At 47.1% G+C, this 24618-nt stretch overlaps 1 protein-coding gene across 13 annotated transcripts in view; it reads left to right on the forward strand.

Moving 5' to 3' along the window:
• The first annotated feature begins 18602 nt into the window (after positions 1-18602).
• LOC129844739 (PHD finger protein 14-like) overlaps positions 18603-24618 on the forward strand; it is a 71887-nt gene continuing 65871 nt past the window's right edge. For all 13 annotated transcript variants that reach the window (XM_055912806.1, XM_055912809.1, XM_055912805.1 and 10 more), the window contains exons 1-5: positions 18603-18684; positions 19558-19674; positions 20707-21021; positions 21119-21564; positions 22183-22330. In XM_055912806.1, coding sequence (XP_055768781.1) covers position 18684; positions 19558-19674; positions 20707-21021; positions 21119-21564; positions 22183-22330 — 1027 coding nt within the window. In that variant the 5' untranslated portion in view covers positions 18603-18683. The remainder of the gene's footprint in view (positions 18685-19557; positions 19675-20706; positions 21022-21118; positions 21565-22182; positions 22331-24618) is intronic.

Below are 24618 nucleotides of genomic sequence, written 5' to 3' on the forward strand. Positions count from 1 at the left end.
CTCTAGGCTTACATACACTGAATACCTTCCTAATATTTAGTTGCCTTCAAAACAGCCTAAATTCGTCGGGGCATGGACTCTACAAGGTGTTGAAAACATTCCACAGGGATGCTGGCTCATGATGACTCCAATGTTTCCCACAGTTGTGTCAAGTTGGCTGGATGTTCTTTGGGTGGTGGACCATTCTTGGTACACATGGGAAAAAGTTGAGCTTGAAAAACCCAGCAGCGTTGCAGTTCTTGACACAAAACGGTGCGCTTGGCACCTACTACCATACCCCGTTCAAAGGCACTTCAATCTTTTGTCTTGTCCATTCACCCTCCAAGAACTCCACAGACACAGTCCATGTCTCAATTGTCTCAATGCTTAAAAATCCTTCTTTAACCTGTCTCCTCCCCTTCATCTACACTGATTGAAGTGGATTTAACAAGTGACGTCAATAAGGTATCATAGCTTTCACCTGGATTGAGTTTGAGTTTATTTTTACAGGGACAGTGCACATTAATCAACTGTAATGGCTGCTCTCCTCCTCTTCGTCTGAAGAGGAGAAGCATGGGTCGGACCAATACGCGTCGAGGTATGCAGTCATAAATTTATTTAAATGATAGACAAACACGAAACACTTGAGAATTTACAAAATAACAAACACAGTCAACAGACCTGAACAAACGAACTTACATGACACGAAGAACGCACAAACAGGAAAATATACTACACAAAAACCGAACGAACAAACATACCGAAACAGTCCCGTGTGGCGCAACATACACAGACACGGAAGACAACCACCCACAAACAAACAATGTGACACCACCTACCTTAATATGATTCTCAATCAGAGGAGATGAAAACCACCTGCCTCTAATTGAGAACCATATCAGGTACCCATTAAACCAACATAGAAACACAAAACATAGACTGCCCACCCAAACTCACGTCCTGACCAACTAACACATACAAAACTAACAGAAAACAGGTCAGGAACATGACATCAACGTTTCAGTAAAAGTGCCGGTTTTAGCCAGCCGGCTAATTTTCAACTGCAGTCCCTGGGCAGGTTATTAAAAACAATTACAATATAGACAATAGCAACATAGAACAAGACATAGCAACATAGGACAAGCAAGACGTAGCATGCAGACAGAGCAACATAGAACAAAAAGCAGGAAGACAAAATTCATAAAAGCTACAAAGTGTTTCCACACCTCACCATACAGACAACAGACATGGAAAGCGGCAACACACAGCTAGGGACCATGTTCACAAATCTGATTGACCTTTAGCCATGTCTTCAAGCATTTTGTGAAAGTGTGATATGTGGTGCAGTTATGTGTGTCTGATGGCAGTGTATTCCAGACATGAGAAGCTCTCACAGAAAAAGCGGATTTACTAAAGGTGCTTTTCCTTAGGGGAACTACACAGGGAGCCATTTTGGCCTGATTATGTAGTTATTGTGTTGTGTAAGTTTAGTTTGTATTATCCCCTAAACATTTTCTATTTTCAATATTCACCTGGTCAGTTTATGTCATGGACAGATTTTGGGGGGAATTATATGACATTTAATCCATAGGTCCTTTGAAGGAAGGATTGCTCACATATATTTGACATTTGTATATTAAAGCATAATTGAGAAATCATTTGTATGTAGTTGGAGCATTTGGGAAATATTGGCCTTCCTCAGGCCTCCTTTAAGACTCCACACATAATGTTTAATCTGTCATATGAAGCTTTACCGCTTTCTCCGTAATAGGAGTAGTATTTAGATTTTTAATTTCTTACAATAATTGTTCAATATTGACAAATATAAAAATGAATATTGAAAATAGAAAATGTTTAGGGAATAATACAAACTAAACTTACACAACACAATAACTACATAACCAGGCCAAAATGGCTCCCTTGTTGTTTAACCAACTATAGCTGTATTGACCTTGACTAGTTTAGTGTGAATTCTTTTCACTTCTTTCTCAGTCAACAAATGCACATAGGATGTATGAGTGAAACAAAACAGTGTGGAAATAGGGAGAAAGGTGACAATGTTGATGTCATTGATGATGACGCTGATGGTTATGATGATATCCCAGAAGTGTTTTGATGCCAGGCAATAGATACAAATCTAGGGCTTTAGAGACACGATACAGTGCCATTTGTCATCGGCGGGCAAGGACAGTCATAATCACCCTTTCTGCTCACCTCCCCCATCAGTCTTCCCCTCGCCATATATCAGGATCAATCTAGGCTCATTTATTTTAATCATCTCCTGTTTGCTAAACTGCCAAAGTCAAAGGAGGACAATAGAAACAAACCTGTCTGCAAACAAGCCAAAACAGGCTTTTATTAGCCTGTGTTTGCTATTTTTACATTTTAAATGTAACCTTTATTTAACTAGGCAACTCAGTTAAGAACAAATTCTTATTTACAATGACAGCCTACACCGGCCATACCTGGACGACGCTGGGCCAATTGTGCACCGCCCTATGGGACTCCCAATCACGGCCGGTTGCGATACAACCTGGAATTGAGCATGGGTGTCGGTAGTGATGCCTCTAGCACTGAGATGCAGTGCTTTGCACCGCTGCGCTACTCGGGAGCCCCCATTCAGACGACAACTTTTTCGAGAATATGGCTTAGGTTGAACTAAGACATGAAATAATCTAATGTTGTTGCTATTGGCATTTCTGACATAGAGTTAAATTATATTTTAAATTAATGTAGCTATTACAGTGTCTGTGGCTGTGATAACTTGTCAAAAATGTCATGTTTAAATAGAACTGATATAACCAATGTGGGTTTTTTAAATTAAACAGCTCGCCACCCGCAGGCAGGAAAACCTTTTAAATGTAATGTATATTTGATATTAATCACTCAACACACAACATGCTTTTCCCAAATGGCACCCTATTCCCTATGTACCGCATTACTTTTGACCAGGGCCCACAGTGTTTTGGTCAAAAGTAGTGGAGTATATAGGGAATAGGGTGTCATTTTGGAAAGCAGACCTAGCCTACTGGAAGTCTGTGAAATTATGTGACAGGCCTAAATATCAAGTCATTTATCCTTCAATATCCCTCATCAGTTGACAGTAAGAGAGACACTCATGTGGAGAGAATGAGAGAGTGAGAGATAAGGCAATCACCAGCTGACCCTATTGACTCCCACATCTTATTGTGGTGGCTACAGGTTGTGCAAACACGGAAGGCCAGTAATCATGATACGTCAGAACTCTCAGGACCTGCTCTTTAAGTTGATTGCCAAAAGCAATTAAAGTGAAGATCAAATCCAAAGTACACTCAACAAAAATATAAAGGCAACATGTAAAGTGTTGGTCCCGTGTTTCATGAGCTGAAATAAAAGATCCCAGAAATCATAAAAAAGCTTATTTCTCTCAAATCTTGTGCACAAATTTGTTTACATCCTTGTTAGTGAGCATTTCTCCTTTGTCAAGATAACCCATCCACCTGACAGTTGTGGCATATCAAGAAGCTGATTAAACAGCATGATCATGGGCCTCCCGAGTGGTACAGTGGTCTAAGGCACTGCTTCGCAGTGCTAGCTGTGCGAACTACAAATTCTGGGTTTGAGTCCAGGCTCCGGGAGACCCATGGGGTGGCGTACAATTGGCCCAGCATCGTTCGGGTTAGGGCAGGACTTGGCCGGCAGGGATGTCCTTGTCCCATTGCGCACTAGTGACTCCTGTGGCGGACCGGGCACAGTGCACACTGACACGGTCGCCAGGTGCATGGTGTTTCCTCCGACACGTTGGTGCTTCTGGGTTAAGTGGGCATTGTGTCAAGGCTTGGTTGGGTTGTGTTTTTCGGAGGACGCATGGCTCTCGACCTTCGCCTCTCCCTAGTCCGTACGGGAGTTGCAGCGATGATACAAGACCTGTAACTACCAATTGGATACCACGAAAATGGGGTAAAAATAAATAAATACTAATAAATAACAGCATGATCATTACACAGGTGCACCTTGTGCTGGGGACAATAAAAGGCCACTCTAAACTGTGCTGTTTTGGCACACAACACAATGCCACAGATGTCTCAAGTTTTGAAGAACTGCAACATTTACCTGGAGATAACTCTGCAAATAGCACTGCTTGGTGATTTAAAAAGTCATAGTCAATCGATTAATAATATCATGGGGCATGCTTATTTAAGATGGTGAGGAAAGCACTTGTAAAGAACAACCAGGCATCCTCTACTGATGGAATGAGGTCCTTCCAGAATACCCGGGCAGGTCGATTAGAAAGGCCTGCTCGCTGAAGTGTTTTAGGGAGCGCTTGACAGTGATGAGGGGTGGTCGCTTGACCGCAGACCTATCACGGACGCAGGCAATGAGGCAGTGATCGCTGAGATCCTGGTTGAAGACAGCAGAGGTGTATTTGGAGGGCAGGTTGGTTAGGATGATATCTATGATGGTGCCCGTGTTTACGGATTTGGGGTTGTACCTGGTAGGTTCATTGATCATTTGTGTGAGATTGAGAGCATCAAGCTTAAATTGTAGGATGGCCGGGGTGTTAAGCATGTCCCAGTTTAGGTCACCTAGCAGCACGAGCTCTGAATATAGATGGGGGGCAATCCATTCGCATATGGTGTCCAGGACACAGCTGGGGGCAGAAGGTGGTCTATAGCAAGCGAGAATGGTAAGAGACTTGTTTCTGGAGAGGTGGATTTTTAAAAGTAGAAGCTCAAAATGTTTGGGCACAGACCTAGATAGTAAGACATAACTCTGCAGGCTATCCCTGCAGTAGATTGCAACTCCGCCCCCTTTGGCAGTTCTATCTTGTCGGAAAATGTTATAGTTAGGGATGGAAATTTCAGAGTTTTTGGTGGTCTTCCTAAGCCAGGATTCAGACACGGCTAGGACATCCGGGTTGGCAGAGTGTGCTAGGGCAGTGAATAAAACAAACGTAGGGAGGAGGCTTCTAATGTTAACATGCATGAAACCAAGGCTTTTACGGTTACAGAAGTCAACAAATGAGAGCGCCTGGGGATGGGAGTGGAGCTAGGCACTGCAGGTCCTGGATTAACCTCCACATCACCAGAGGAACAGAGGAGGAGTAGGATTTTGTTGCTTCCAGCCTACAAACAGAAACTAAAACAACAAGCTCCCTCGCTCAGGTCTGTTCAACGCTGGTCCGACCAATCTGATTCCACGCTTCAAGACTGCTTCGATCACGCGGATTGGGATATGTTCCGCATTGCGTCCAACAACAATATTGACGAATACGCTGATTCGGTGAGCGAGTTCATTAGAAAGTGCATTGACGATGTCGTACCCACAGCAACGATTAAAACATTCCCAAACCAGAAACCGTGGATTGATGGCAGCATTCGCGTGAAACTGAAAACGCGAACCACTGCTTTTAACCAGGGCAAGGTGACCGGAAACATGACCGAATACAAACAGTTGTGAGCGGACCAAGTAATTGGGCGTCACTCTAAAGCGGGAAGGTGGAACAAACGAGCCAGGAGTAGGTTTTCTTGATTGAACAAAGTTCTATATTGAGGGCATTTGGTCAACACAAACACTCCAACATAATCAATGAAAATCTCCAAAGGAAAAAAGCATACATCTTCTTCTCTAGATCAAACAGGAACACAATACGATTGTCTTTAAACTACAACAAAAGTCACGGGATTGTCACCGTCTTAATGGTTCTTCATAGATCGCTCCTCTGTCTCGGTGGCCATCTTCCAGAGATAGTTCTTCCCCCCTCTTCTGCTGATTCCATACTCTCTCTTATAGGGGAAGGAGAATATCTCATTAGTAGTGTCAGCTGTGCTCAATTGCCTCTGGTTACCTTGTCTCCCATGCCTTGTTGGGCTACCATCCGTGAGCCCAGCCTGCTCTCTGGTGGTCCGTAACTAATGCAAACCTCCGACCCAGTAGGTAGTACCGGAGATAATCGAGGGCCCACTTAATGGCTAAGGCCTCTTTCTCTACGGTAGCATACCTCTGTTCCGGATCGCTGAGCTTTCTACTTATGAAGAGAATCGGCTTCTCTGCTTCGCCTTTACCCTGAGCTAGTACGGCCCCGAGCCCCGTATCCGAGGCGTCGACCTGCACAATGAACTCTTGTGAGAAGTCCGGAGCCTGTAGGACGGGATCAGAACACAGGCCATCTTTTAGCAATTGAAAGGCCTCTTCCGTCTCGTCTTTCCACTCTACCTGGTTTGGCAAGTTTTTATTGATGAGGTTTGTGAGGGGATTGGCAATGGTTGCATATCCCGGGATAAAACGGCGATAATATCCCGTTATCTCTAAGAAGGCCCGAACGTCCCGCTTGGTCCTGGGTTGCGGCCAGTCCCGAATTGCCCTGGTCTTCTCTGCCTGTGGGCGTATTTTCCCATTCCCCACGGTGTACCCCAGGTATTCCGCTTCGGACAGGCCCAGGCAGCATTTATTTGGATTGGCCGTCAACCATGTGGCTTCCAAACTCACGAGCACCGCCCGTAATCGCAGGAGGTGACTATTCCAGTCCTCGCTGTGGATAACCACATCGTCTATGTACGCCGCTGCATACTCTTGATGGGGCCGTAGAATGGCATCCATGAGGCGTTGGAAAGTTGCAGCGGCACCATGCAGTCCGAAGGGCATCCTCACATACTGGAAAAGCCCCTCTGGTGTGGCGAAGGCAGTCTTTGGGCGATCCTCCGGAGCCACCGGCACTTGCCAATATCCCTTCGTCAAATCCAGGGTGGTGATGAACTTGGCCTTTCCTAAGCGCTCCAAGAGTTCATCCACGCGGGGCATGGGATACGCATCGAATGTAGAGATGGCATTCACGGCCCTAAAGTCGTTGCAGAGTCTCACACTACCATCGGATTTGGGGACCAGGACTATGGGACTGGACCACTCACTCGTCGATGGCTCGATCACACCCATCCTCAACATCTCCCTTACCTCGTTCTTAGCGATGACTCGGCGAGCCTCAGGAATCCTGTAAGGGCGGATATGCACCTTCTTGCCGGGTTCAGTGTGGATATGGTGAAACAGGACATTTGTTTGTCCTGGGAATGGAGAAAATATTCGACCGAAGTTCATAATCAGCTTGTCTAGCTGCCTTGACTGCTCCGGCAGGAGAGTTTGACCACGGCGCACCTGTGGTAGAGCCTCCTCTTTTCCTTTTGCCTCCAGGGCCATCAAAGCTACCTCCTCCTCTCTTCCATGGTACGTCTTCAACAGGTTTATGTGATAGAGTTGGACCTTCTTCCTTCTATCAGGTTGCTTGATGAGGTAATTGACCGGTGAGACCCTTTTCATTACCTCGTAGGGCCCCCTCCACTGTGCCAGCAAACGATGTTCGGCCGTGGGCACAAGCACCATCACTTTCTCTCCCACGGTGAACTCACGGGGGGTCGCGGACTTATCATAGGCCCGGCCTTGGGTCCTTTGTGCCTTCTCCATATGCTCCTTGACTATGGGCCACACTGCTGACAGGCGGTCTCTCATCAGGGTAATATGTTCTATTGTGGATCGAAAGGGGCATGGTTGGGTCTCCCAGGTCTCCTTGGGTCTGCCATAGAGCAATTCAAACGGAGAGAATCCAGTGGATGCTTGGGGTACTTCTCGCAGGGCAAACATTAAGTGTGGGGGAAGCATGTCCCAGTTATTCCCGTCTCGGGACACCACTCTTCTCAACATGCTTTTAATCGTTTTGTTCAAGCGTTCACACAACCCGTCTGTTTGAGGGTGGAATATGCTTGTACGTATCTGTTGAACCTGATACAACCGACACAAGTCCTTCATCAACCGGGACATGAATGGGGTCCCCTGATCAGTTAAGATCGTCTTGGGGAGGCCCACCCGAGAGAACATCATGAATAATTCCTTGGCAATTCCCTTTGACAACATGTTACGCAGGGGTATGGCCTCCGGGAACTTGGGAGCGTAATCTATGACCACTAGGATGTACTCGTATCCTCTGGTGGATTTTGGGAGGGGTCCTACGAGGTCCATAGCTATGCATTCAAAGGGAGTCTCTATGATGGGAGAGGAATCAAAGGGTTAGGTAGGTGTGGCCGTGGAGCTGTACGTTTGTAACGTTCGTCTTCCTCCTCGTCTGAGGAGGAGCAAGGATCGGACCAATATGCAGCGTGGGTTGAATATATAATGAATTTATTTAATCAAGACGAACACGAAGAACACTTGATAAAACTACAAAATAACAAACGACGTGAACAGAACTGAACTTGAGAACAAAACGCACGAACAGGAACGAACACACACACGAACGAACGAAAACGAAACAGTCCCGTGTGGTACAAACACTGACACAGGAACAATCACCCACAAACAAACAGTGAGAACAGCCTACCTTAATATGGTTTTCAATCAGAGGAAATGTAAAACACCTGCCCCTGATTGAGAACCATATCAGGCTAATTAACAATGAACCCAACATAGAAACATATAATATAGAATGCCCACCCAGCTCACGTCCTGACCAGCTAAACAAGACTAAACAAAGGAAATAAGGTCAGGAAGGTGACAGTACCCCCCCCCCCCCCCCCCCAAGGTGCTGACTCCGGCCGCAAAACCTGAATCTATAGGGGAGGGTCTGGGTGGGCATCTGTCCACGGTGGCGGCTCTGGACGTGGTCCCCACCCCACCATAGTTAATCTCCGCTTCCGTGGCCTCCTCCTAACGACCACCCTCCATATTAACCCCACTGGATTAAGGGGCAGCACTGGACTATGGGGCAACACCGGACTGAGGGGCAACACCGGACTGAGGGGCAACACCGGACTGAGGGGCAGCACCGGACTGAGGGGCAGCTCTGGACTGAGGGCCAGCTCCGGACTGGCTGACGGCTCTGGCAGGTCATGGCTGGCTGACGGCTCTAGCAGGTCATTGCTGGCTGACGGCTCTGGCAGGTCATGGCTGGCTGACGGCTCTGGCAGGTCATGGCTGGCTGACGGCTCTGGCAGGTCATGGGTGGCTGACGGCTCTGGCAGGTCATTGCTGGCTGACGGCACTGGCAGGTCATGGCTGGCTGACGGCACTGGCAGGTCATGGCTGGCTGACGGCACTGGCAGGTCATAGCTGGCGGGCGGCTCTGGCTGCTCCTGTCTGGCGGGCGGCTCTGGCTGCTCCTGTCTGGCGGGCGGCTCTGGCTGCTCCTGTCTGGCGGGCGGCTCTGGCTGCTCCTGTCTGGCGGGCGGCTCTGGCTGCTCCTGTCTGGCGGGCGGCTCTGGCTGCTCATGGCTGGCGGGCGGCTCTGGCTGCTCCTGTCTGGCGGACAGCTCTGGCGGCTCCTGTCTGGCGGACGGCTCTAGCGGCTCCTGAGTGACGGACGGCTCTAGCGGCTCCTGACTGACGGACGGCTCTGAAGGCTCAGGACAGACGGGCGGCTTTGACGGCTCAGGACAGACGGGCGGCTTTGAAGGCTCAAGACAGACGGGCAGTTCAGACGGCGCTGGGCAGACGGAGAGTGCAGACGGCACTGGGCAGACGGGCAGTGCAGGCGGCTCTGGGCAGACGGGCAGTGCAGGCGGCACTGGGCAGACGGGCAGTGCAGGCGGCTCTGGGCAGACGGGCAGTGCAGGCGGAACTGGGCAGACGGCAGACTCTGGCCGGCTGAGGCGCACAGTAGGCCTGGTGCGTGGTGCCGGAACTGGAGGTACTGGGCTGGAGACACACACCACAGGGAGTGTGCGTGGAGGAGGAACAGGGCTCTGGAGACGCACAGGAAGCCTGGTGCGTGGTGTAAGCACTGGTGGTACTGGGCTGAGGGCACGCACCTCAGGGCGAGTGCGGGGAGAAGGAACAGTGCGTACAGGGCACTGGAGACGTACAGGAGGCTTGGTGCGTGGTGTAGGCACAGTCTTCACCAGACTGCTAGCACGTACCTCAGGACGAGTATGGAGAGCTGACTCAGGTGGCATCAAATCCCGCACACGCTCCTTCAAGCGGATGCGGTGCTTTATGCTCCACACCAGCAAATCCCTCCTTTCTCTCTCCTCCAATTTCCCCATTAATTCATCCACAGTCTCAGCTTCACTCCCCTTACTCACCTCCAATTCCACCTCGACTGGCTCTGGTTCCATCTTCGGCTCCTCACAGTAAGCACGGGGAGCTGGATCAAGTCTCCTACTTGACCCAGCTACACTCCCCGAGAGCCCCCCCCCCCAAGAAATGTTTGGGGTTGCCAGCCCCTCTGCCATGCTAGCTCCTCATACCGGCGCCTCTCTGCTTTCGCTGCCTCCAGCTCTGCCTTGGGGCGGCGATATTCCCCTAGTTGTGCCCAGGGTCCGCCCCCTTCGAATATTTCCTCCCAATTCCCATAGTCCTGCGATCGCTGCTGCTGCCTTGTATCACGCTGCTTGGTCCTTGGTTGGTGGGTGATTCTGTAACGTTCGTCTTCCTCCTCGTTTGAGGAGGAGCAAGGATCGGACCAATATGCAGCGTGGGTTGAATACATAATGAATTTATTTAATCAAGACGAACACGAAGAACACTTGATAAAACTACAAAATAACAAACGACGTGAACAGACCTGAACTTGAGAACAAAACGCACGAACAGGAACGAACACACACACGAACGAACGAACGAAAACGAAACAGTTCCGTGTGGTACAAACACTGACACAGGAACAATCACCCACAAACAAACAGTGAGAACAGCCTACCTTAATATGGTTTTCAATCAGAGGAAACGTAAATGTCACGTTCCTGACCTTATTTTCCTTTGTTTAACTTTGTTTAGTTGGTCAGGACGTGAGCTGGGTGGGTAGTCTATGTTATGTGTTTCTATGTTGGGTTCAATGTGTTTCCTGATATGGTTCTCAATTAGGGGCAGGTGTTTGACGTTTCCTCTGATTGAGAACCATATTAAGGTAGGCTGTTCACACTGTTTGTTTGTGGGTGATTGTCTTCCGTGTCTGTTTATGTACCACACGGGACTGTTTCGTTTGTTTAGTCTGTTCCTGTTCGTGCGTTCTTCGTGTTATATTGTAAGTTCACATGTTCAGGTCTGTCTACGTCATTTTGTTGTTTTGTAGTTTCAAGTGTATTTCGTGTCAGTGTTCGTCTTGTTTAATAAATTCATTATGTCTTCATACAACGCTGCGTTTTGGTCCGATCCCTGCTCCTCCTCAGACGAGGAGGAGAACACGCGTTACAGTAAAACACCTGCTCCTGATTGAGAACCATATCAGGCTAATTAACAATGAACCCAACATAGAAACATCTAACATAGAATGCCCACCCAGCTCACGTCCTGACCAACTAAACAAGACTAAACAAAGGAAATAAGGTCAGGAACGTGACAACGCTGACATTGATCACACGTCCTACAATACCTGGCCACATCCCGGGTGACCCGGGGCCAATAGAATCTCTGCATGATTCTGTCAATAGTCTTGTCTCGTGGAAGGTGTCCTCCTAGGACGTGGGAATGGGCTAACTGTAGAACTGTGTCCCTGTATGGTCTAGGCACCATTAGTAATTCCTGGTTTTCCCCCCTTCATCGTACGACCTTGTATAAGAGACCCCGCCTGATTGCATAGTAAGGAAGAGGGGGCTCACCTGATCCGTCGACGTTCCTCCCGTCGATCACCTTCACCTTCCTCATGGCCTCCCTTAGGTCTGGGTCTCTATAATGCGAGGTGCCGAACTGTCCCTTTAATTCCTGGGGCAGATCAACCTCGGTAGAGGGATGTGGAGGTTGTTCCCCATCCCCCTCAGGGCTGACCGATGAGAATCCCTTCCAGGTTCCCTCTTCGGATGGAGCTTCAAATATATCCCTTAGCGCCTGGTTGCTCCTTCCTTCATGTGTTGTGTATATCCCTTCACAGGTGTCTTCATCGGTGGTTTCCTGGAATATCTGTCGTAAACGTTGGGTCGCTATTTCTTCCTCTGCTGCAGAGGACGAGGACGCAGCTACGTCTCCTTGTAGGACTACTACCTCGGGCTTGGATTTTCTCTTCTTTCCTGTCCCCCTTCTTCCCGTGCATAACGTCATCTGCCGAAGCTCCTTATATAGAGGACAGTCTCTCCCGATCAATAATGGTACCTTCAGCTGGGGCACTTTCCCTGCCCTGACTGTACACCTTCCTTTTGGAGTGAGAATAGGCAGATTCAAAGTGGGGTAATAGTGGGTGTCTCCATGGATACAGGATACGGCTACTTTGTCTGGTAGCAGTGTTGCGGAGGTCACCAGCCGCTCCTCTACTAACGTAACCATACTTCCCGGTGTCGAGAATGGCTACCACATCTTGTCCTTCGACTCGAACTGGAATCTCTGGGGCTGGAGCTATTTCTGCTAACCAACAATGTTGATCCTGCCCCCTCAAACCGAGATGTGTGGGGGTGGGCAGTGATGACTCTGTGACCATGGGCTCGTCCTTGCTAGGACATTGTGGGGCATAATGGTTGGGAGACTGACATTTATAACACCAACCCTGCTGTGTGGGGGATGACTTCTCCCACCTCCGGAGTGGGTTTGGACGTTTCGGTGGCGGACGCGCCGGGGTGAGTCGTGGTACGGGATTGGAAGAATCCTTCCGTTCCTCCTTGTCACTTTTTAACAACTCCCCTGTAGACCGATATGTTTCCACCGCCTGGGCTATGTCGTCGGCTGACAACGGGTTGGCTTGCCCCACAACCCTTTTTAAGTCACTGGGTAATTCCCTCAATATCTTGTCCACCACGAGAGTCTCTATCACCTGTCCTACTCCCTTTTCAGGTTCTAACCACTGTTTCGTCAGTCGTATTAATGCAAAGATCTGGGCACGGACGGGTTTGTGAGCTGTGTAGGTCCATTGATGGAACTTTACGGCCCTATCTCTGGCAGTCAGCTGGTACCGGGATAGGATCTCGGTTTTTAGTCGCCCATAGTCTGCAGCTTCGCGGGCATCCAGGTCAAAAAAGGCTTCCTGAGCCACCCCGGTCAAAAGAGGGGCTAATGCGCTCGCCCATTCTGTGGGCGGCCACTCTTCCAAGGTGGCCGTCCTTTCGAAGGTCATGAGGAAGGCCTCAATATCATCCTCCTTGGAGAGACGAGGTAAGATGGCGTGAGCAGCCGCTCTTGGCTTAACTCTAGGTTCTTCTTGCCGGCTCAGCTGTTGTTGCAGGAGTTCTATGGTTGTATGCTGTGCCGTGATCAATTGTTGTAGTAGGGCGTTAACCATCGTTCTTGAATGCTTCCTCCGGGTCTACTGGAAGAACCTTGAATTACTCACTTATCGTTGTGTCACTCGTCCACCTAATGCCCACATTCTCCACCAATGTGAGCGGACCAAGTAATTGGGCATCACTCTAAAGCGGGAAGGTGGAACAAACGAGTCAGGAGTAGGTTTTCTTGATTGAACAAAGTTCTATATTGAGGGCATTTGGTCAACACAAACACTCCAACATAATCAATGAAAATCTCCAAAGGAAAAAAACATACATCTTCTTCTCCAGATCAAACAGGAACACAATACGATTGTCTTTAAACTACAACAAAAGTCATGGGATTGTCACCGTCTTAATGGTTCTTCATAGATCGCTCCTCTGTCTCGGTGGCCATCTTCCAGAGATAGTTCTTCCCCACTCTTCTGCTGATTCCATACTCTCTCTTATAGGGGAAGGAGAATATCTCCTTAGTAGTGTCAGCTGTGCTCAATTGCCTCTGGTTAACTTGTCTCCCATGCCTTGTTGGGCTACCATCCGTGAGCCCAGCCTGCTCTCTGGTGGTCCTTCCACACAGTGTAGCTATTCTCGCCGCAAGGCAATCAAACAAGCTAAGTTCCAGTATAGAGACAAAGTAGAGTCGCAATTAAACAGCTCAGACACAAGAGGTATGTGGCAGGGTCTACAGTCAATCACGGATTACAAAAAGAAAAACAGCCCCGTCGCGGACCAGGATGTCTTGCTCCCAGACAGGCTAAATAACTTTTTTGCTCGCTTTGAGGACAATACAGTGCCACTGACACAGCCCGCTACCAAAACCTGCGGGCTCTCCTTCACTGCAGCCGAGGTGAGTAAAACATTTAAACGTGTTAACCCTCGCAAGGCTGCAGGCCCAGACGGCATTCCCAGCCGCGTCCTCAGAGCATGCGCAGACCAGCTGGCTGGTGTGTTTAAGGACATATTCAATCAATCCTTATCCCAGTCTGCTGTTCCCACATGCTTCAAGAGGGCCACCATTGTTCCTGTTCCCAAGAAAGCTAAGGTAACTGAGCTAAACGACTACCGCCCCGTAGCACTCACTTCCGTCATCATGAAGTGCTTTGAGAGACTAGTCAAGGACCATATCACCTCCACCCTACCTGACACCCTAGACCCACTCCAATTTGCTTACCGACCCAATAGGTTCACAGACGACGCAATCGCAACCACACTGCACACTGCCCTAACCCATCTGGACAAGAGGAATACCTATGTGAGAATGCTGTTCATCGACTACAGCTCAGCATTTAACACCATAGTACCCTCCAAACTCGTCATCAAGCTCGAGACCCTGGGTCTTGACCCCGCCCTGTGCAACTGGGTCCTGGACTTCCTGACGGGCCGCCCCCAGGTGGTGAGGGTAGGTAACAACATCTCCACCCCGCTGATCTTCAACACCGGGGCCCCACAAGGGTGCGTTCTGAGCCCTCTCCTGTACTCCCTGTTCACCCACGACTGCGTGGCCATGCACGTCTCCAACTCAATCATCAAGTTTGCGCACGACACTACAGTGGTAGGCTTGATTACCAACAACGACGAGACGGCCTACAGGGAGGAGGTGAGGGCCCTCGGAGTCTGGTGTCAGGAAAATAACCTCACACTCAGCGTCAACAAAACAAAGGAGATGATTGTGGACTTCAGGAAACAGCAGAGGGAGCACCCCCCTATCCACATCGATGGGACAGTAGTGGAGAAGGTGGAAAGTTTTAAGTTCCTCGGTGTACACATCACGGACAAACTGAATTGGTCCACCCACACAGACAGCGTTGTGAAGAAGGCGCAGCAGCGCCTCTTCAACCTCAGGAGGCTGAAGAAATTCGGCTTGTCACCAAAAGCACTCACAAACTTCTACAGATGCACAATCGAGAGCATCCTGTCGGGCTGTATCACCGCCTGGTACGGCAACTGCTCCGCCCACAACCGTAAGGTTCTCCAGAGGGTAGTGAGGTCTGCACAACGCATCACTGGGGGCAAACTACCTGCCCTCCAGGACACCTACACCACCCGATGTCACAGGAAGGCCATAAAGATCATCAAGGACAAGAACCACCCAAGCCACTGCCTGTTCACCCCGCTATCATCCAGAAGGCGAGGTCAGTACAGGTGCATCAAAGCAGGGACCGAGAGACTGAAAAACAGCTTCTATCTCAAGGCCATCAGACTGTTAAACAGCCACCACTAACATTTAGTGGCCGCTGCCAACATACTGACTCAACTCCAGCCACTTTAATAATGGGAATTGATGGAAATGTATGTAAAAATGTACCACTAGCCACTTTAAACAATGCCACTTAATATAATGTTTATATACCCTACATTACTCATCTCATATGTATATGTATATGTATATGTATATACTGTACTCTATATCATCTACTGCATCTTGCCATCTTTATGTAATACATGTATCACTAGCCACTTAAACTATGCCACTTTATGTTTACATACCCTACATTACTCATCTCATATGTATATACTGTACTCTATACCATCTACTGCATCTTGCCTATGCCGTTCTGTACCATCTCTCATTCATATATCTTTATGTACATATTCTTTATCCCTTTACACTTGTGTGTATAAGGTAGTAGTTGTGGAATTGTTAGGTTAGATTACTTGTTGGTTATTACTGCATTGTCGGAACTAGAAGCACAAGCATTTCGCTACACTCGCATTAACATCTGCTAACCATGTGTATGTGACAAATAAAATTTGATTTGATTTGATAAGGGTACGGCTAAAGGCTAAAATAACTGGTCGTCTAGTACGTTCAGAACAGAGATTAAAAGGAGCAGATTTATGGGCACGGTAGAATAGATTCAAGGCATAATATACAGATAAGGGTATGGTAGGATGTGATTACAGTGAAGGTAAACCTGTGCATAGAGTGACGATGAATGAGATATTGTCTCTAGAAATATCATTTAAACCAGGTGATGTCACCGCATGTGTGGGAGGTGGAACTAAAGTGTTTACTAAGGCATATTGAGCAGGGCTAGAGGCTCTACAGTGAAATAAGGCAATAATTACTAACCAAAACAGCAATGGACCAGGCATATTGACGTTAGGGAGAGGCATGCGTAGCCGAGTGATCATAGGAGTCCAGTGAGTGGCTTCAGGAAGCTAGCGGGCCGGGGATAGCAAGCTAGCAGAAGGGCCTTTGAGGGACGTTGCGATAGAAGAAAGTCTGTTGTGGCCCCCTCGTGCTGTTACGTCGGCAGACGTATGGTAAACCACACGGTTGAGTGAAGGATGGGACTAAAAACAAACAAAAGATAACTATTGTAAACTATATTGTGTCTGTAAAATATATATAGTGTTTATAAGCTGGAAGTAGAACCATAAGAGTTGTTGTCCATTAGTTTACTCCATTTAGCGGAGGGATATTAGGGTTAGGGGAAATAATAAAGGAAATAAAAAATATTTATATATATTTGTATGAATATACTGTATATATTTACAAAAATATGTATGGTGGATTGGAAATGATGCAGACAATTACATTGATGGAAGTCACAATATATCTGCAAAATTAAAGCTGATCTACCACGCAAAAAAAAGACAAACAAATGAAAAATAAATTTGAGGGAGTGTGCAAATGGCATGCTGACTGCAGGAATGTCAGAGAATTGAATGCTATTTTCTCTACTGTATGCTGCCTTCAACGTTGTTTTAGAGAATTTGGCAGTACGTCCAACCGGCATCATAAACGCAGACCACGTGTATGCCGTTGTGTGGGCAGGCGGTTTGCTGATGTCAACGTTGTGAACAAAGTACCTCATGGTGGCAGTGGGGTCATGGTATGGGCAGGCATAAGCTATGGACAATGAACACAATTGTATTTTATCAATGGCCATTTGAATGCACAGAGATACCATGACAAGATCCTGAGGCCCATTGTCGTGCCATTCATCCGTCGCCATCACCTCATTTTTCAGCATGAAATAATAATGCACGGTCGCATGTGTCACCTGTCTTTGTGATTGTCTCCACCCATCTCCAGGTGTCAACTCTTTTCCCCAATAGTCTCTGGGTATTCATTCCTGTGTTCTCTGTTTGTCTATTGCCAGTTCGTCTTGTCTTGTCAAGTCAACCAGTGTGGTTTTCTGTGCTCTTGCTTTTTCCTTATTGACATTTTTCTAGTCCTTCCAGTTTTGACCCTTGCCTGCCCTGACTCTGAGCCCGCCTGCCTGACCATTCTGCCTGCCCTGACCTCGAGCTTGCCTGCCATTCTGTATCTGCTGGACTCCGACCTGTTTAAGATATTTTGCCTGTCTACAGATAAGGGTATGGTAGGATTATAATAAATATCAGAGACTCGAACCATCTGGCTCCCGTGTCTGCATCTGGGTCTGTATCGTTATACCATGTCGCAAGGTTCTGTACACAATTCCTGCAAGCTGAAAATATCCCAGTTCTTCCATGGCCTGTGTACTCACCAGACATGTCACCCATTGAGCATATTTGGGATGCTCTGGATCGACGTGTCGACAGCGTGTTTCAGTTACTGCCAATATCCAGCAACTTCTCACAGCCATTGAAGAGGAGTGGGACAACATTCCACAGGCCACAATCAACAGCCTGATCAACTCTATGCGAAGGTGTGTCGCGCTGCATGTGGAAAATGGTGGTCACACCAGATACTGACTGGTTTTCTGATCCACGCCCCTACTTTTTTAAAGGTATCTTTGACCAGCAGAGGCATATCTGTATTCTCAGTTATGTGAAATCCATAGATTAGGGCCTAATACATTTATTTTAATTGACTGATTTCCTTTTATGAACTGTAACTCAGTAAAATCTTTGAAATTGTCCCATGTTGTGTTTATATTTTTGTTTAGTATAATATGCATCTAACTAACCATCACCAACACAGTCATATATGGTACATCAACATAAAAAGAAAAGCCTTCAGGAAGACTTGCTCAGAGAGGTGTTTCTCTACCTACTCACCATCAACTCAGAAATAATCATTCAGAAGTTAATATGAATGTCAGTTAATAAGGTTAGTGAAGAAGAGGGTACATGGGAGTTGTAGTATTTGTTTCCCCACAACATTCTGCTTAACCCAGATAAAGATATGTTGGTTTTGGTTCTATCAGATCTGGTTTTGACAGACAGAATTCTGGTGCCAATGTGACATATTGGCAGGACTTTGGCTTACAGTAACATCACTGGGACTCAGAGGTGTATTTGATCCTGTCAAAGAAAATACTGCCTACAATGTTGAACATATTTTTTCATGACTATTGAGGGTCATGGGCTTATGTCATGTCATTATCTGGGTCAAATGCCATTTTAAAAAAAAACTATCATTTGTGTTATCTCATCATACTCCATCCTCGATAATTTACACAAACTTTCTTCATAATCAGACACCGTTCGACGGTTACCATGGTTACAACATCACTTTGTGCGGAACGTCACCACTTCTTGTGGCTAACGTTGTGCACATAACATGTTTTGAGGAGGCGTTCTTTGTGCCATTGTTCAATCAAGTAAAAACGAGAAAACGGATAAAGTGAGTGATATTTTCAATATAAGGAATAATTGACAAAAGAAAGTAGTATGCTTTTATGCAGAGGAGCACACAATTTGTTTTATTTTCTGAAGATAATGGAATAAATACTACTAGCGGGTCGAGTCATTGCTAGCTAGCTGTCTAGCCGTCTAGCTAGTCTGACAGTTGAATGCTGTTTAGCTAACTAGCCAATTTGTAAACAATAGTTATCTACTGAGCTAGCTAATGTTAGCAACATTGTTACTGGACGAGCAATTCCTCTAATGTTACAGTTGTAACTAATAGCTATGTATTTCCATTATTTGTCAAAACGTGTGGTCCCGAAAGCCAGCTAACGTTAGTTAGCATTGCTAGCATTGTTCCCATAATTGAATGGATAATGCTAGCCAGCTAGCTAGCTAGTTTAGCTAGCCATATCCCTGCAGGTCAAGCTGTGATGCCTGCATAGCAACATGTACTTTACTCTTGTCTCAACCACCACAGCCACTATCATTGTGACTAGTTAGTTATGTGCATTGCTATGATTATCAACACCACGACACCTGCTTGCATAGGCTAGCCTATATTCATATTATATGTCTGATACCGAGATCATGGCAATTACTGCAACATGACTTTTGATCAGTATAAAATAACAAAGGAAGGCAATGGCAGATGAAAATTTGCAGCAAAATGCAATTCATTGTTGATTTGGTTTGTTGATTTGTAATCATGATTTATACTTGCAACACTCAGTACATTAAAAGGCCTGGCTTTAACGATGAAGGTGGTGGTACTTCTCTACCATGGCACTGAATCTTCTCTGTTCTTCTCCTCTTCCCAGCTCTTCTCTACCATGGCACTGAATCTTCTCTGTTCTTCTCCTCTTCCCAGTGGACCGTGAGTCGAAGCGCAGGCAGGTGAAGCCTTTGGCTGCCTCTCTGCTGGACGCCTTAGATTATGACAGCTCAGACGACAGTGATTTCGAAGTGGGAGATGCAGATGCCTCAGGTAACTAAACCGCAGTGGGGGTCCTCTTCCATCCACTCCCCCTGTAAATTACACCCTTTCTTCCCCCACACACTCAGTTCATTCCTGTTATGTTCTTCTGTCAGTTCAGATAGAACTGGAGAGGAGAAAGATGGAGCTCAGAATTAATTATTCAAACCAACTTGAAATGTACCCAAAAGCAAGGCAAGGATTTCTATTGTTGTTTGTTGCTATTTGCTTGTGTATCCTTTTAGAAGTTGGCCATCATGGACTACTCATAGTCATGAAGGCTCTATTTAGCTGTGGCTTGAATAGCTTTAAATGACACCTGCTTGTCTGTGTCTTGTAGTGACCTTGTAGAGCGGTGTTTCTCACTGACTCGGTATGATCTAGAGAGGCTGTGGCCAGGCGATCTTGGGCCTGCCACTCTGCCTGGGCTGGATTTATCACTCTGTTGGCCCTGAGGTCTTCATCCACCCTATCTGAAACACACACACTGAGGCCAGAAGCTGATAATGAGATTCTACAGTACCGTGAACCTCCTGGGCTCTGTGGTTTTGAAGTGTTGGACTCTGGACCTGTCACCTGACACTTTGAAATCCAACAGCTCTTGTTAATCTGCATTGCTAATCTGCATTGCAGATTAGACTACATGATATATCGTTAGAGAGCTGAATTCAACTTTGTTTTTATCACTTAGCAACATGATTTGATCATGTTCATCTATATTTAAAGTGTCTTAATACAAACAAGAGATTAAGACAGCAGACATGCTTTCATTCATACTCCATGTTGAACATACCCTCATTCATACTCCATGTTGAACATACCCTCATTCATACTCCATGTTGAACATACCCTCATTCATACTTCATGTTGAACATGCCGTCATTCATACTCCATGTTGAACATACCCTCATTCATACTTCATGTTGAACATGCCGTCATTCATACTCCATGTTGAACATACCCTCATTCATACTTCATGTTGAACATGCCGTCATTCATACTCCATGTTGAACATTCCCTCTGTCCTTCTCTCCTCTGTTCTAGGGTCAGAGGGTAGTGCCATTGGGAGTGATGAGGAGGGGTCCAAGGAGGAGAGTGTTGCTGAGGACTCTGACAACGATAGCAACTCGTACAACATTGGCTCTGCAACGGACGGTGAGGAACAGACCAAGGAGCTGACAGGCGGCGACACCCCCACAGAGGAAGAGGAGAGGACCAAGGAGGAGCAGCCATCCTCTGACACTAGCACCACCACCACTAAAGACCCTGCTCAATCAGGGGTGCCCAGGGGCCGACGGCGGAGAGAGGAGAAGGCCTCGGACACAGAGGCTGGGAGTGGAGGAAGCGGGAGTGGCACAGGTAGGCTATGTTTTAAAATGTTTTTGTTACATTCATGTTTTGAAATAATAATATTTTTATAAACGTGAAAAATAGAAACCCTTGAACCTTGATCCAGGTCGTGGTAATGTGGGTAGTGGTAATGCAGTAGTGGTAATGCGGAGGACGGCCGCCACACAGGAGCCCAAGAAGTGGAACCTGCGTCGTAAACGCCCCATGCTGGACTTTACCACCGTGGAAGAGCTCAACGAGATGGACGACTACGACAGCGAAGACGACAACGACTGGAGGCCCACCTCCGGCAAGAAGAAAGCCAAGACGGCGGCCGCTCAGAGAGGAGGAAGCGAGGGAGAGGAGGAGGAAGATGACGACAGAGGGAGCGGTAGTGATGATGATGATGACAATGAGGATGACGATGGTGGTGATGATGAAGATGAGAAGGAAGAAGGGAGCAGTATCGACGGTGATAAAGAGGTGAAGAAACCCAAGAAGAAAGTGATAAACAGCAGTGTGTTTGACAAGGAGCTGACCAATGACAGCATGTCACAGGGAAAGAGCAACAAGGTAAACACAACTTTATGTCCTCTGTATCACACTTTGTTGTTCGCAAACTGCCTCACGCCCTCAGCATTTAGGCGTATCATGTAGTCGTGAACGTTGTTAGAGAAGTTTATATAACTCTCTGATCCCTTCATTGGATCCAGTGTGTTAGCCAGCCCAACACTATGTTGCTATGTGCCACAGAGTTATCATATAATCCAATGAGGAGATTGGTGAGAGAACCACAGAGACTGCTAGAGCGATACAGCTTTGTGTTAGGCTAATCCACTTAGCTTAGAGTCCATCCGTGTGAATGAGATTTAGCCTACTACTGTCTATCAATAACGATCTGTGGTCAGATGAGAGGGGAGATTGTGATAGGCTTTAGATTTAGGACTTGGAGGAACTTTGTTTGCAGAGGCTGGAAACTTAATTTTTTACGGTCCGTTGTATACAAACATATTAGAATCACATGTAACAGTGTATTACATTCTAACACGGAGATTAAGACATTTTAGAGACCTATACATTCCACCTAGTTAAAAACAGAACATGTGTACAACAGCCGCAATATAGTGTATAAGGGTGCATTGATAATGGTTTTACTGAAACTTTACTGTCTCCCACTTCCTGTCTACCCAGGATGCCCTACTGGAGCGTGCCCAGACGTGGAGCGTGGCGGCCCAGAGGATGGAACACATTCTGATCTGCTGCGTGTGTCTGGGAGACAACAGCGAGGACGCTGACGAGATCATCCAGTGTGACAACTGTGGTGTGACCGTACACGAAGGTAAGAGATATGTAGCCTTTTCCTATTTTACTTCTACGGTAAGCACAGGTCAGAAACACAGCTGTTCAGAAGGGCCAGTACTACCTTGGTAGCTGTTCAGGTTTGGGTCAGAAGGTTTGTGTTTTTTCTGTAAGGCAGAGATTTAAAAATGAGCCGGTGTTTGGGTGCCAGGTTGGGTTTTGGTTGCATGTTCCATATACCCACAACCAGAAACAAACACTAAATAATCACCACTTCACTGTCCACCCCACACATAAACATAGCAGGGAAACCAGCAAACCAGAAGTGCGTTCTCCCCATACAGCCCTGGCTGGGGAACTAACAGACTAACCCTCTTCCTCTTCATCTAGCATTATTAGCTCATTGTGTCTCCCTCTGACTGGTTGGAAACAAAATCAATGGCTCCTTAAATCGTCTGTTAGATGTGGCCTTCTCCTCTGGACAGGCGTGGTAACGCTGCCCATGCACACCACTGAATCAATGTGACAGCGCTAATTTTCAATTACGATCACTTTATTTATTTATTTATTTGCAGATGTTTTACTGATTTTAAAGCACCTACAAATGGAATGCATGCAGGCACACATGCTGGCACGCACACGCCATGGCCATTGGCAGCACTAAATCAGAGGGTCTTTCAAGTGCCCCCCCACGCTCTCTCTCCGCCCAACACAACACACACCTCACACATAGACACACACTTATCTCTCCCTCCCTGTGTTAATAGGTGCTTGGTCAAACACTGCATATTCTTGTTCTACTATTCGACAGTGCCACAGAACAAGTTGTGCTCCATAAGAAAATGTAAGACTACAAATGTTTTTTTGCTTTTACTAACATGCAGCATCTAATTATTTGGTTCCATTTATTTCTAATGTCTTGCTCAATTACAGTTGATGCCAACCACCAAGCAGACTCTCTCCAGGTATTATGACATGTATTTCATCAGAATTGCACGCATCAGGAAAACGGCTTGTATTACAAGCTTTCCTTTTCTTTCTGTTGCAATGAGAGATGGAGAGGATGCACGTTTTGAAAGAGAGAGATAAAGGGAGTGGGAGGACTGTAGAAAAGGCACAGTAAGACATGCATAGAGGTTGGAGGACTGTAGAAGAGCAAGAAAGTGACAAGTAGGAACTCTTTCTCCTTCATTAGCCTCACTGAGGCATTTTCTCCTCCCGTGGTGGAGAGAGGCTGGCAGGTAGGAGTGTTGTGGCCACCCCCTGACTGAACAGACAGCTGTTCCATACTGAGCACTGCCCCTCCCTCGCAAGCCATTTCTTAGAGACACACACAGGCCCCCCCACTCGAGAGCCAGCAGCACCACAGTGCCAGGCACCCTGACGGAGAGGGAGGTTGGTTAATTCAGGAGATGGTTGGCCCACACGGTTGCCTCCATGTCACAACTGCCCACCTGCAGCTCTGCGCAGCAGCTCAGAAAGTTGACCCCCCCCACACACACACACACACACACACACACACACACACACACACACACACACACACACACACACACACACACACACACACACACACACACACACACACACACACACACACACACACACACACACACACACACACACACACACACACACACACACGTCAAGGCAGAACCTGTCATATGCATGGGATAATGCTGGCATGAAATGGGAAACTGAGGAATAGCCAGGGCCTTTCTACAGATTCTGTGCCCAGTGCCCTACCCACACTGATGAGAAGAGCGTGAGCTGGCGTTTTGCCAACTCAGGAGTTTCAACTGTAGTGGGAGGAGGAGAGGATGCTGGATGCTAAAGCTATGCATGGATTGTTCTGTTAGCCTTTTTGGCTCCAACTAGCTCATGTTTAGCTCATAGTTTTGGGGTCAAAAGGTGCTGGGTTATCCTCCATCCTCCTCTGGGCTTTAGAGGCACAGTGCTCTTTATGATGTCCCTGACTCACTATTCTGAGAAAATAAGAGAGTGAGGGTGGAGGGAGAACAAGGGATTGTAACAGGAAGGGGAGAGAGAAAACGAGGGAGTGATCGTGAGGAAGAGATGAGAGATGAGCTGTCATTATCTGCAGCTTGGTTGAGTCGTCCGACCACCTCGTCTCTCTGCTTGACTCCAGAACTCTTTGTTCTCCTTTCCGGAGCACTACACATTCCCTCGTTCAGACAGACACTCTCCTCCTTGGACCAGAGGAAAGGAACGATGGATGAAAGGAGAAGATGCAGGAAGTCCAGTGCAGAGAGGGAGGGGGAGAAAGTTCAAAAGCCTTGGTGAGCACAGCAGAGGCTCAGATAGATA

This window comes from Salvelinus fontinalis, unplaced genomic scaffold (assembly GCF_029448725.1).
Source record: "Salvelinus fontinalis isolate EN_2023a unplaced genomic scaffold, ASM2944872v1 scaffold_0218, whole genome shotgun sequence".
Taxonomy (NCBI): domain Eukaryota; kingdom Metazoa; phylum Chordata; class Actinopteri; order Salmoniformes; family Salmonidae; genus Salvelinus; species Salvelinus fontinalis.